Source organism: Myripristis murdjan, chromosome 5, assembly GCF_902150065.1.
Source record: "Myripristis murdjan chromosome 5, fMyrMur1.1, whole genome shotgun sequence".
In the NCBI taxonomy this organism is placed as follows: Eukaryota; Metazoa; Chordata; class Actinopteri; order Holocentriformes; family Holocentridae; genus Myripristis; species Myripristis murdjan.
In genome coordinates, this window is record NC_043984.1 from 20611808 (window position 1) to 20625381 (window position 13574).

Sequence of the window (13574 nt, forward strand, 5' to 3'; positions counted from 1 at the left end):
AGATTGGTTGCCTATCTAAGGGGTTAAATACTACAGCAACTCTATGTCTTGGACAGTAATACTAAGAAAGACCAATTGTATCCAAAAGAACACAAAATTATTTATTTTGATTTCTTCAGTATACATTTTGCATGTGAAAATCATAAACTAAGCAATAAGCAAAAGTCTAGCAAATTAAGTGAGTAAATGAGGGGAAGGAGGGGGCAAAAAATGTCTAATGTACCATAGTAAAAACCAAAAATGCTTTAATAAACATTTGTGTTTCTAGCATTTAACAGCACATTTAGTAATAAACTAAAATCCTATTCTCTTGCAATCAAAATCAAAAAGTTCAAAAGTATAGTTGATACAACATTACTGCACAATCGCTAACATTCAGTAGACAGTATAACAAGTCTAAACCCCTCCGTCAGCTTTTAATTGAAGTTCATACAAACTCCATTGTCTATCAGTGCACAACAGTTTACCTGTTTTACAAAACAGAGAAATAAACACTGATCTCTACTAAAACCCCAACAAGACCAGCGGCCCCTGCTGCTGCACTGTCAACCCAAAAGAAAGTGAGTCAAAAATGCACCACAGAAGTAGAGCGTAGCAACTAAGACAACCTGGAGGCTAAATACAGCTGCCATCTTGGAGAGACCAAAACAATCAAGAGAGATAGATAGAAAGAATCAAACAAGGGCGATACGCTATACTAATAAAAATCCTGTCTTTTATCACTCTGCCTCTTATTAGCAAAGCTGAGAATACAAAAACATTTGCAACTTTATCCAACTTTTGCACCAAAATGGCAAAAGTGTGTCTGTTTGTGCTGCTGGAGAGGCAGCCAGGCCTCCTTGCTAAATCCTCACCACATGTAGTAGCTACGTGTGGTGTCAACAGGAGAGGGTTTTCCCTCTGTGCTGCCATCTTTGTCCTTCTCACCGTCGGCTTCCCACAGGTTGATGAGCGGAGGGTAAAGCTCGTTCAGAGGGATGGAGGAGGTCTTCTGCATATACTTCTTCAGGGAGTGGTGATAGTTCTTTCTCTTCCATCTGCGGGCCATATAGACCCCGACTGTGGCCAAGCTGAGGAAGGCCAGCATGGTAGCCATAACAGCCAGGACAGCAGCACTGGGGTGCTGGTCTGATACATCCAGGGCAAAAGTAGCACTACGAGTTGTCACATTAACACAAGACTTGTGTGTCTGCAGGTGGATGTTAGAAACAGTGAGGCATACCTCATACTCAGTGGCAGGTTGCAGGTGAGTGAGGTTGTACTCATGAACATCTACGGGGACACGTGCTGTATAGGTGATGTGGGGGTTGTCAATCTTCATGGTGGCTGAGGCCCACTTCAGATTTGAGGTCATGACATTAGAATTGACCTTCCAGGAAACCAGGATGGAGTGGGATTCTGTCTGTTTGACATAGATTTTCATCACCTGGGTGCTGTCGAGCAGGGTACCGTTCACACGAATGGTGATGACCCGTGTGTCCGCCCCCTCTGTGTTCTGGGCCACACAGGTGTAACGACCAGAATCTTCCACCTGTACATGGGACAGCCGCAGAGTCCCCTCACTGCTCAGGTGGTACCTCTCTGACACAGTGTCTGTAGTGATTTTGGTTCCAAGAGGAGACACCCAGTAGATCTCAGGGTCTGGCTCAGCCATGGCCCGGCAGTCCAGACTGACACTCATGCCCAACTCCAGGCTCAAGTGACTGGGGAAGGTGTCGTGGGATATGAGGGGGAGGCACTGCTCTGAGGACTCCAGCAGCCTTAGCTCTCTGACACGCTGGTCTCTAAGTTCTGGTGGGGAAGCACACAGCATGGCCAGGGGCTCCATGAAGCGTACTGTGGTACGGTTTGAACTCATCCACTGTATGACACAGTCACAACGCAGTGGGTTGCTGTGCAGACTGATCTCCCGAAGGTTAGGCAACACTTCCACAGTGCGCTGGTAGAGGGAACTGAGTGCATTATTGTTGAGCATCAGGCTCTCCAGGGAGGGCATGTCCCTAAAGGCCAGTCTATGGATATATGACAGCTTAGGGTTGTTGGTGGCCTCGAGCTTTGTGAGCTCTGGTAGGTTGTCCAGGGCATACCGGTCAATAGATACTAACTCCATCATATTGTTGATGCCCAGCTCCTTTAGTCGCAGCATGTTCCTGAAGTCTCCTTCCTGAATTTTGTGAACTGGATTTTTGTTCAAATCCAGAAACTTCAGATTGGGAACTTTCTGGAGGGCCAGCTGGGGGATTCTGACCAGTTTGTTGTCGTAGAAAGAAATGCTCTCCAGGCTATCCAAACCTACCAGTGCATTCCCTGGGACATCAGTGAGGTCCATACCAGCCAGAACCAGACTCCTCAGACTCCCTAGAGGCTTAAAGTTCATGTCTAGTAGGCCAATGACTGGGTTCTCTCCGATCATGAGGATCTCAAGGTTAGGTGTCGCTTCAAACCAGCGACTGTCTATGACACGAAGCCTATTGGAGTTGAGGTGGAGGCGCAGCAGGCTGTGCAGGCCTACAAATGCTCCAGGGGAGATAGAACTAATCTGGTTGTGATTGATGTAGAGCTCCTGGAGGTTGGAGAGGTCCCGCAGGCAGTGGTCTGGCAACTGACTGATCTGGTTTTCCTCTAGATGCAGAGTGGTCAGCTGGTTCATGCTGGTAAGGCCCACCGCTTCCACACTGCTGAAGTTGTTCTGGGACAGGTCCAACTCTGTCAGGTTGAACAGTGCCTCCAGCTCTCCGCTGGTGTGAGAGATGCTGTTACTTTGAAGCAACAACACCTGGGTATCTGTGGACAGGTTGGTAGGGATGTGTGTGAGCCTCAGGTCATTACAGTCCACTGTAGATGCTTCTTTGTAGGTGGACTGTGGAGTAAACCAAGGGCGGACCTCGCATACACACAGCCGAGGACATTCTTTGCCAATTACGGGGGACAGAAGGGGCAGCAGCAACCCTACATACAAAGAGATTAATGGGGGCCAAGGGAGGGATTTGAGCACCATCTTGTCTGCTCTCTCTTCTCACACTAAGCTCAGAGGAGAGGCAGTTTTCTGAAGAAAGGCCTGGAGGGAACGTGAACTGCTGTTCATGAGCATCAGCCTCCTTTACTGCTAGCTAACTGCGGTATGTCCTTTTCTGAGTGGCAATTTCCAGTCCAGGGAATATCTGTTGCAGGAGACCAGAGGATCGTCCACTCCAAACTCCCTTCCACCAATGGGCTTTTCTGTGTTCAGTTCTCAGTATTTATCAGAATTAACCTGAAAGACACAGAAACAGAGTCAGATGTTAAAGCCAAGCAACACAGTTAAACAAGATGTCAAGAATTACTTTGCAATCAACTAGAAGTTTAGATAAAATAACAAGGAAATGAAACAAAAAGACAGGTAGTTGAATAGAGAAAGAAAGAGAGAGAGAGAGAGAGAGAGAGAGAGAGAGAGAGAGAGAGAGAGAGAAGGAGATATTTTTGGCTTTCTTGCAGGGGGTCACAAATGAGGCAAGAGGCAGTTTTTGCAGTGCCACCCCATCGACATTTAGAGAAGTAATTTGACATGCCTAACAGGGCAGAATAAATCCGTCAAATTCTTCATGTTGCCCTGCTATTGTGTAGACACTCATTCCTACCTTAATGAGCTCTTACACAGCCAGAGACAATTTGAAAACAGGAGAAAAGCTACTTCTGAATGTTGAAATTAAATCAGATCACTCTATAAGTACAACGAAAACGATTAAACCACGATGCCACCAGTCTGGCAATGCTCCGAATTTAACAGTCACAGTGTAAACCGTCTTCTTAATTAGTGTGCAGTGAAATTAAGACCTTGTTTTAGTGGTTAACAAGTATTAGTAAGGTATTAGCGGGCTCAATAATAAAGCCAATCTACTTAATAGAAAACAAAATGAGGTATGCTCAAACAGAAGAAAAATTGTCACATGAAATCTCAAATCAATAGAAGTACATAGCTTGATAGATATATATGTCATTATAAATAGTAGAATATGATATCGCTGTTCATGACTTACATCAGGATGTTTATCTTAGCAAATACATAATATAGGAGTAATGCAGAATTTGGTCCACAATTCATTTGTCCATGTCTGAGATGTTACAATTGATATTAATTCAGTTTTGCTGATGTATTGCATATCTGTCTCCTCAGAGATTACCAACATGTTTTTTTTTTTTTTTTCCAGGCTGGGTAGATTATCTGCATACCAGCTTGGTGTCAGTGATCCTCTTGGAAGGGGAGCGAGGGGGGCACAGCCTCCAGCTCTGGCTGTGAGCCCATTACACAACAGGCTTAATCTGCTGGGACGCAGAGTGAGTGTACGTGCTCTGTTTGTGATACAGATCCATGGGAAGCAACCATCCACATATAAAGGAAAATGAACATTTTTTTCTGATGCTGAAGTAATCTTTGAGACTTCCTGAGCTGCTGGCTATGCTATGTGCGCACACCAGTTCTGGCTCAGGTGAGACCAAACCCAGGCAGGTGGAAAGGTGCAGGAGACTGACAGGCTGAGCCCCCAGAGAGAGTATAATCTTCAACACTTTTAATTTCTTCATTTTGATTCCAGATGAGTCTTCTGCTCTGCCATGCCACTGAATTTGACAACATGTTTATCAGACACAATTACTAAAATGAAGCAAGCCTCTTCTCTCTAGTTTCCTCTGAAGTTGGTTCTGCCACAAAGTATTTCCAGTTTACGATTGTACAGTGTGTAGTCAAGATGATCTATGACTACACCTATTTCTAGAGACATTTGCAAGAGTGGAAGGTACAGCAGCCAATCTGCACAATTTGCACAAACAAACTGACAGTGATGAGCTACGGGGATAATAAAAAGGTCACCAGTTTGTCAAACAAATCCAACATTTGATCCCTGTACATTGAATTCCTGTCAATTCAGGTCCATTTTTGTCTTGATACTGAAAACATAATTCCTAAATATTCTTCTTTTATCTAAGCTGTGTGTGCTTAGGCAGGATTTCAGTGGGAGGGGTGTGTTGTCTAAAACAGCAGTTTGTCTGCACAACCTGGCAGAATAATCAGCCTTCTATGACTCTCTCAGTGTGTGTGTGTGTGTGTGTGTGTGTGTGTGTGTGAGAGAGAGAGAGAGAGAGAGAGAGAGAGAGAGAGATGCTTAGTTTCCTTGTTTTCACTATGACTAAATACCGCTGTGTCAAAGCCTCCAGTCTGACTCTCACTAATAAAAATGCACATTTATCCTCATAAACAGACAGAGATTGAGCTTTCAGTCACTGTCTCTCTCTCTATGTGTGTGTGTGTGTGTGTGTGTGTGTGTGTGTGTGTGTGTGTGTGTGTGTGAGGCAGAGACATGATTGGGTGGGGGTAGGGGAACTGTGTTTTGTTTCACATCAAACCTGACAAGTTCCTCTGAAATTCTACAATATTAACATAAAACAGACTCAGTTTGATTTCCCTTTCCTTTCATGCGCTCTCTGTTCATGTGAATTCAGCAGGAACCTGGCAGAGACAGGGAGCAGTGAGATGTGTGACACAACATCACAGCTTTTATTGCACATTGCGCGTGTACAATATTTATAGCAGCTCAGCAAATGCAAAACCTAGCGTCTTATTTTGTGGAGAATATATGAAGCACCATTAAACAAAACATTATGAGATTTGTTTAAGATACCTCAACATATGAGAAGAAAAGTAAAGAAAAGGTAAGAGCACCTTTTCTCAAACTTGTCAGAGTCAAGGACTTGAAATACAGCAGGTGAAGGTAAGAGCATAGTATGCTGCACAAAGTGCCTAAAACTGTTTCACAGAGCATCAATGTTTGTCTCCTCCTGAGTGAAAATGTATGGAGTGACTGATGTCTGGTAGCCTGTCGCTGCAATGGCCCAGTCACACTCAGACCAATCTAACTGATTTCCTCACTGTGACTGATGTGTGCCAGCAGGAAACTGCACCTTCTCCTCTCCCTGCTTAGAGTGCAGTGCCTGACTAGGAATACATAGTGGAAATGAGGGACACCTGCCTCTGTCTTCAATCATTAATCCATTATTTTCTCCAAAAAATCCATCCATATATCTTTTAATTAAATGTATTCCTGTCTGTAGATACACTTACACCTTAGTATTTAGGGATCGACCAGGTAATATATTTGTCTGTTCTCTGTGTTTCTCCATGTGTTGAACCGCTCTGGTCTTAAATTGGAGGAGACAGGCGAAGTAATCGCTGCTTTCACGCTGAGGCTATAAAACTCAGACACCTGGCACCAGGTCTCTGGCAGCCTGGCAGCACGATGGGGGGCTGCATCCGTTCCCACCCGTTTCTCACTGTGTGTTTGTGTTAACCTCGTTGACCCAGGGGAGCTTAGCTGAGCACATATGCTCTTTTTCAGTGATGGCCTGCTTCACACTCATTGAGTTCACAAATTCATAGGAGCTACCCAGTATATCCACAGCCTCCTATTGTTGGCCACAAACCAGCTCCATCGAAGTGGTTGGAGTAAAGCACCTTGCTCAAGGGGACTTTGTAGTTTTACAGCCCAGAGTTTCCCAGCTAGTCCAAGGATTCAAACTGGCATCAAGCCTGCTTCTGTAACCTTTAGGCCACTGCCACTCTGCCACTGTTACCTTCACTCTCTGAACCAGAGTATTCACCACAAACAACCGTGACATCCTTGACATCAGCTCTCAAGGCTCTATGCGTCACTGATGTTATAAGACATCTCATAGCTTTTTCTGCAATAGCATACACTCCAGAAATATGCTCATGTAGAATAAGACTCCTGACCCTTGTCATTTTCAACAGCCCCTCTTCACAGGTACTTATATCTCACCGAACTTTCTCAGCGTAGCTGACACGTCACTTGGATGAAATTCTCTTTAGCATACAATGTGTTGGTGTGTGCTGAAAAATTCAAACACCATAGCACTCTAAATTCAAATTCAATCAATTCAATGCACCGATGGCTCAAACAGTGCAGCACATCCTAAATACAGTATCCTTCACATATCTGAGTCAACATTCAAATAAAATGAATCTCTTTATTTTTCCACAATTCCTCTTAAATTTCCACCTTTGGAACATCACCATTTTACATCACTGGTATCTCTCTTAAAGTGGCACAGTGTTGTGCCTCTATAAATGATGCTTGACCTGTTCTAGAAAAACCACAACACTTTGACAGCACACATAGCTAAGCCATTTGATACAAATGCCAGAACATCGTGTTCCCCTTTATAGTAAGCTGTATGCAGCCACCTGAGGACCAATGTGCACCTAAAATGGTATAAACCTGTGACATTAACCCTCCTCAGCTGGAATACCAGGCTTTTTCTCATGTCACAGGGTCCAGAATATAAAGAAAAATTCCATAAACAGGAGACATGATAAACACTCTGCGCCACCTCTGCACTGATGGACTGTCACCTGAAAACTTGAACACTGCTGTTTATTTATCTTAATATAACTAAGTCTGAGTATACATGCATGCTTGCATGCCCATTCAACTGTGGTGCAATCATGCGTTTGTGTCTGTATGTTGGACATTATTTTGGTTAAATAAAGAAATTTTCATGAAAGATATAAAAAACAACAACAACAAACATCTAGCTGCTTGTTTGTGCCATGACGTTATAGAGGGAAACACAGTTATTCTATACTTGGATTTAACAGCCCCAATCCAACAGTGTCAGATTACACAGGTGGGTATTGTCATCAGTAATGGTCAATACTGTCCAAAAAGGCCTGTTTGATTTGGTACGGCTGCACTACAAACAATAACAGCAACAACAACATCCTGATTCCAACAATACAGATCCTGTTTACTTCCCTTATCTGCTATCATTTTACAGGATGAAAATTGCTGAAATAGCACACATTGTTTTGGCTTTCTGCTTCAGAGTCCTGTCTTTGATATTTGTCCCAACAACAGGGATTTAACATGAGATGATATGAAAAAAAAGATGCAAAGGTATCCCACTGTCTTCACTACCTTTGTGAGTTATGTTATGGCTTCAGTACAGAATCCTGATGGGACAACACTTCTATCAACCAGTGTTCTTTAGGACCATACAGAGAGAAATCAGGTCTGAGATAAATTCCCTCCCTGCCAATGCAAGACACGGTCATTCATGCCCCAGTACTTGTATCATGAAAATCTCATGCTAATCCCTCACCTGGAAAAGCAGGGAACAAAGACATTATACATAAAATGCACAAACACATATTCAAAGATTCATGCAGGCATTTATGTCGTTCCCATCCCCAGTCCCTCACAAAGGACATGTGCAGTTTTTTTATTACTTACTTTGACTCACACACCTACATCTGAACATGCATATCTACTTTCCTCAGACATGCATACACCACTGGAAGGAAGGGAGTAAAAACCCTTTATCAGCCTGGAATTATCCAGCTGATTCAGTCCGAGCTGAAGCAGAGCCAGCCTCCAGCAGGAGGGATTTACTCTCTTTGCTCACCAAATGCTTATGTGGTATTAATCTAAACAAATGCATACACAATATATACGCAATGACTTATATCTCCACTTGGTGTCTATAAACCTCCAGAGGACCCATGGCCCTGAGGTTCAAAGGATACAAGACTGAAATAGGGCAAGATGCAATCATGAGACATAATTAGCTTTGTCTGTTTCATGCCAAGGCTCCACAAATGCATCTATAAGACAGCATCTCTAGACAACACTAGAGACTAATGAGGCTAATCAGGGCCACTAAAGTAATACAGAGTTGCAATGAGATCCAGGGACTGTAGCTTTTCTGCTCAGAGCTGGGAAGACTCAGTTCCTCGGCATCAGTCACTTTTCTGAGTGGAGGAAGGAAGTAAGACTCCTTGCTCCATAGCCATACATTCACACAAATGAGGTCTTGTCTACATTTCATCCAAAACAAGTTCTTTTTATCGTTTTCCTTTTGTTCAGTGGTTTCAGTAAACTGGATTTGCCTGAGTCTTGTCATAAGAGATGCACGCCTCAATTGTAGACACTTTCTCGGGATCACAATTGAGGCGCTATTCAACTTTGGGTGGTTGTCTGTTTTGACTTAACCCTCACCTTTTAGACACTTCAACACGTGATACTGGTGCAGTCAGGAGGAACCTCACCTGATAACACATTTTATGGGAGGAGAAATGCTTTTCTCTGCCATTTTCCAGCCCCACTTCACTGGGTGTAAAATGTAAGCTGTGTTCCCGAATCAGCAGCCGCACAACAGGCTCACATTCATGCCATCACCATAGCAACGGCTATGCCACTGGCATGTCTGTTTCATAACCAAATGAGAAGACATGAGAAGACAGCTATGTGTGCCATCAGGCAGCTAAAGTAATATGCCAACGAGAACTGCCATTAGCACAACAACACAGTTGCAAACACACCAAGCCCATCCACTGACAACATGAAACCATATGATCAAAACAGAATAGGGGAAAATGTGCATAATATTTCTGTGTTTACGTCATGACCAGTATATCCATCTAATTTATATGACCAACATTACATTTGTCTGACTCTTCTCCTTCACACACCACACACCACACCATATAGGACTAATATACTCCTGGATCCCAAGGGCAAAAGCTACCAATATTCAACAGTCAGCTTCAATCCTGCATTTGCAGCAGCCATCATGTGGATCTGGCAAGGCAGGGCAGAGTAGTGCTGCCTGATGGTCTTTCCATGTCCTCACTGCGTTGGCCTGCCTGAGAGACACCCTGTTCCTACTCCATTAGTATGCAAGTGTCTCGCTTCACATCACACAGGGCTTTGGTGCAGCTGCTGAAGGCAGAGGTGTAGAGCCAAAGAGGAGAAGGATACATGTCCACTCAATCAGAGAGAAGAGAAAACGCAAAGAGAGAAGGGATGGACACTTTTGTGTCTGGGGGTGGAGGGGGGGGTGGGGGTGAACACAAATTCAACCGGGCTGAAGATACTATAATATTAGTACTAGGCAAGGAACTAAATGATAATTTGCAGCATACTTAACACTCCATCAAAGTTTAAAAGCCATAGCTCGTTAAAATTGTCTCTGTAGTTCTATTTACTTCACATCCATACGGTAGCTTCAGTGTAAGAGCAGCATGTCTCTAATTCCCTATGGGATTGAGATGGATGCTGACACAGTTTTTCTCCTCTCTCTTTCATGTTACACTCCCCTTTTTGCCCTCATTCTCCCCCTCTGATTCTTCCCTCATTCCCTTCACAGTGGCAGAGAAAAGCCAATATATTGTCACTGGAGCATGGATCAATCATGCTGACTTTGCCAAAGTCCTCGTAACACTACTGCAATACAAATACATATCTCTAGGGATGCCCATTTGAAACAATACATTAAAAATATGTCAACAAAGTATAAATTGCATAGTTTTTAAAAACACATTGATAAAAGAGATCATGAAATATCTATTTTATAGGCTAAGCTTGAGCATTTTCCCACTTTTATTGTTCTTTGTTCCTGTTCTGTCTAGAATCAAAGTAGTGTGCACAACGATGGCACAAATTCATTTTCTGTTTGTTGATGTTAAAGATAGAGCTAGATAAACAGCTGACTCAGTGATTGTCTTTACAAATGGCCTGCCGTGTTTCTCTGTTCCCTCAGATCACATTCACAATGGAAGAAGGTCAAGCTGGTACACCCTTGACTCCCCTCCACCGCTCTGGGAGCCCTGGTACCACAGTGCATGCTGCAGAGTCAGGCCCTAGCCATCACAAAGGCTCCTGCTCAAATAAACACACAGACATACCAAGACACGTCTTTGTTTTTGGCTGGTTCTCACACCCCCGGCTGCAGGCTCAGGCAATACATCACTGTGCACTGTGAAGATTGGGAAAAAGTCCTCTCCTTAAGGCCATGGCCTTAGTTCTCATATCACTGGCTCAGTGGCTTAACCTAGATCAACTTTATTTCCAAGACAAAGCACACTACAGACTTGTTCTGGGTGAGGTTGGAAAGGGTAAAAGACACATCAAAATTGAAAATCAAGATAGCATCAAAATTACATGAATGCTGAGCACTGCCTTTCTCCTCGAATTAAAGTCATAACTTTACAAACAAATATTGTTCTGATACATAATAAATCCCTAGGCATTGTGATGGTGGTGAACTCAGTAACAGGTGCCGCTGTAATGCAGCAGCTGAAACCAGGCCACTTGACAAAGGCCACTTGACAAAGGTGACTCTAACAATGCAGAGTCACCACCCTTTCTTACAGCCAACTTTGTAGGAACAGTGGATTGTCTGTCTTTCCCCCCTATTGGCTCAATTCAGACATCTGCCAATTTCCTGGCCCTTAAGCATGCAAATAGCTCTGAAGGAAAACATGAGCCTGGCTGCTACTCAGCTGTTTCAACTGCTCTCTGCACTGATGTGTGTGACACTGCAGTTTGTGCTGATGTTACACTACATTGTTTGTTAACACTGGTGTCTTTGTGCAGTGAAATGTCAGATCTCCTGGCATGGCTTCAAGTGTAATTACAGGTAGCCTAATCACTGACTTTGAATTCAAATCCCTTAATTTCTGGATTAGGAGGGAAAGTAGTACAATCAGAGCTATTCGGGCAGATGAATGATATGAAATATGCCACCTCAACATGCTGAAATTGGTTTGCATTGTGCTGACTTGATGAGGGGTTTTCTGTTTTCATTCCTTGTAACTCTTATCAATCCATATTTATTGATAGTCTAGACTTGAGCTCGGCTTCAAAACAATATGTATTGACTGCAGAGCAGCGTCCTTGCAAATCCAACACAGTGAAATGATGCATTCTATTGATGAGATTGACCCAACATACAAACATTGCAGGTTAACAGAGAAAATGTTGATTAATGTGGACGAGGTTCATGCATTGTTTTTCTTGTGTCAAAATGACATCTGTAGGCTATTGTTTATTTAAGCCAATGTAAAATCAGGACCTGATCCTGTTTGCGGGGTAACACTGCGAAAGACACCACGGAGAAAGAACGCTTTGTTGTATTACTGCATCTTTGTTGTTCTCTGTGCATTTCTTAAAACAAGAAAGTGATTCAATGTTTGCGAGTTAACCACTCTGGACCGGACTCAAACACTTTCATTTTCCAACCAAGCGATAAATTCAAAAAGATAATCTGAGACATCAAATCGATATATGCATCAACATTTCAGAACAGTCATAAAATAAACATAATTCTCACCTATGAAGCGTGGTATCTTCCGTACACAAGACTGCAGGCTTCTGCATCTGACCCATGCACAATCCGCAGCTTCAGGATTAATATGCGAGGGGTGGACGCAAGATTTGAGAATTTAATAAAATGAACAAGCAGCCTTATTGACGCAAATAAAAAGTATTCAATAAGATAACTGCGCCTCTTGGTTGTCGTATCTGCTGTGATTTCCACTGTTTGTGCCCGGCAGAAAGGAGCAGTGACACTCAAAAAGCCAGTGGGAAGGCTGCAGCGCACAGCTTCCAATGACGAGCAGCTGCCGTGCGCAGGTCAGCTGGACTGAGACGCGTCTGTCACCGACGGTGCTGCCCAAACAGGCAACCACACCATCTGCTCAGTCTCCTCACCACGACGGGAGCACAAGTCCCACCCTACCGTAGAGGAGCTGTGAAGCCCGAGTCCCGTGGCAGGCGGTGATGATGGAGCAACGGAGGAACCAATGGCATCCCACTGATTTTTGCTGAAATCTTCATTGTTTCAATGCTGGCGTGATTTCGTTATGATTTGTTAGAATCATCACTCCTCAAGTCATCATAACCGAGGTTCCTTTATCATCAAGACATCAATTAAGTTTGAAGGCTCATTAAGGCCGGGGTCATCACATCGGTTTTGAAGGCATGGTCTTCCCTTGGAGCCAGACATGATTTAAATTTGATGAGTTGCGAATTAATCATTAATATTATCTAGGAAGGTCTTTTATGCACAAGCACCCTCTCTGTCACACATATTCTCTCTGTCTTTCTCTTGCACATGGACACACACTTTCACATATGATAGTCTATATTGCCATGTTGAAAGAGATGAGAGTTTCTCTTTAAACCTGTCCTTTGTTTATGCTCTTCCTCCACTCTTCTTCCTCTTCCTCCATAACTCTCTAAGGGCAGCATTGAAGTGACAGAGCTTCATCTTCTGCTGTCTGTGGTGCTGCTTTGGTCCTTCACGTACTGTTGCCACAACGAAACAATATGATCATCACAGTGTGTTGAGAAAAACAACAACAAGAGCAGATGACATGTGCACTAGTTTCTAAAAACCCCATGTGCATTATTGGCATTAGCTTCCAATAACTGGCATGATTTAACTTCATGGTGGAGAGGGCCAGAGCTTTGAGTAAACTCTGAAATCCAGATTTTCTAAAATTGAAGATGGATTTTTTTTCCTGGATATCATTTGACTATTCTGAGCAATTTCTTTCTCTCTTCTAATAACCAGGAGATTACATGCTCGATCCCCCTGCAGCTGCTGTGATGGCCACCTCTGCTGACATGAGTAAGACACAGAGCCCATTACTGTGTGTGCCACCCCTCTCTGCCCCTGCACTGTGACCACTCAGCTGAAACACCTCATCTGTCGGTCTATTTTATGAGACAGAAGTGAAC

At 43.4% G+C, this 13574-nt stretch overlaps 1 protein-coding gene across 1 annotated transcript; it reads right to left on the minus strand.

The window, feature by feature from the left end:
• Positions 1-80: 80 nt before the first annotated feature.
• Positions 81-12491, minus strand: LOC115359931 (leucine-rich repeat neuronal protein 1-like). The gene is made up of 2 exons (XM_030052631.1): positions 12163-12491; positions 81-3253 (listed from the first exon to the last, which is right to left on the minus strand). The coding sequence occupies exon 2, from the start codon at positions 2996-2998 to the stop codon at positions 851-853; it is 2148 nt and encodes a 715-aa protein (XP_029908491.1). The 5' UTR covers positions 2999-3253; positions 12163-12491; the 3' UTR covers positions 81-850.
• Positions 12492-13574: the final 1083 nt, after the last annotated feature.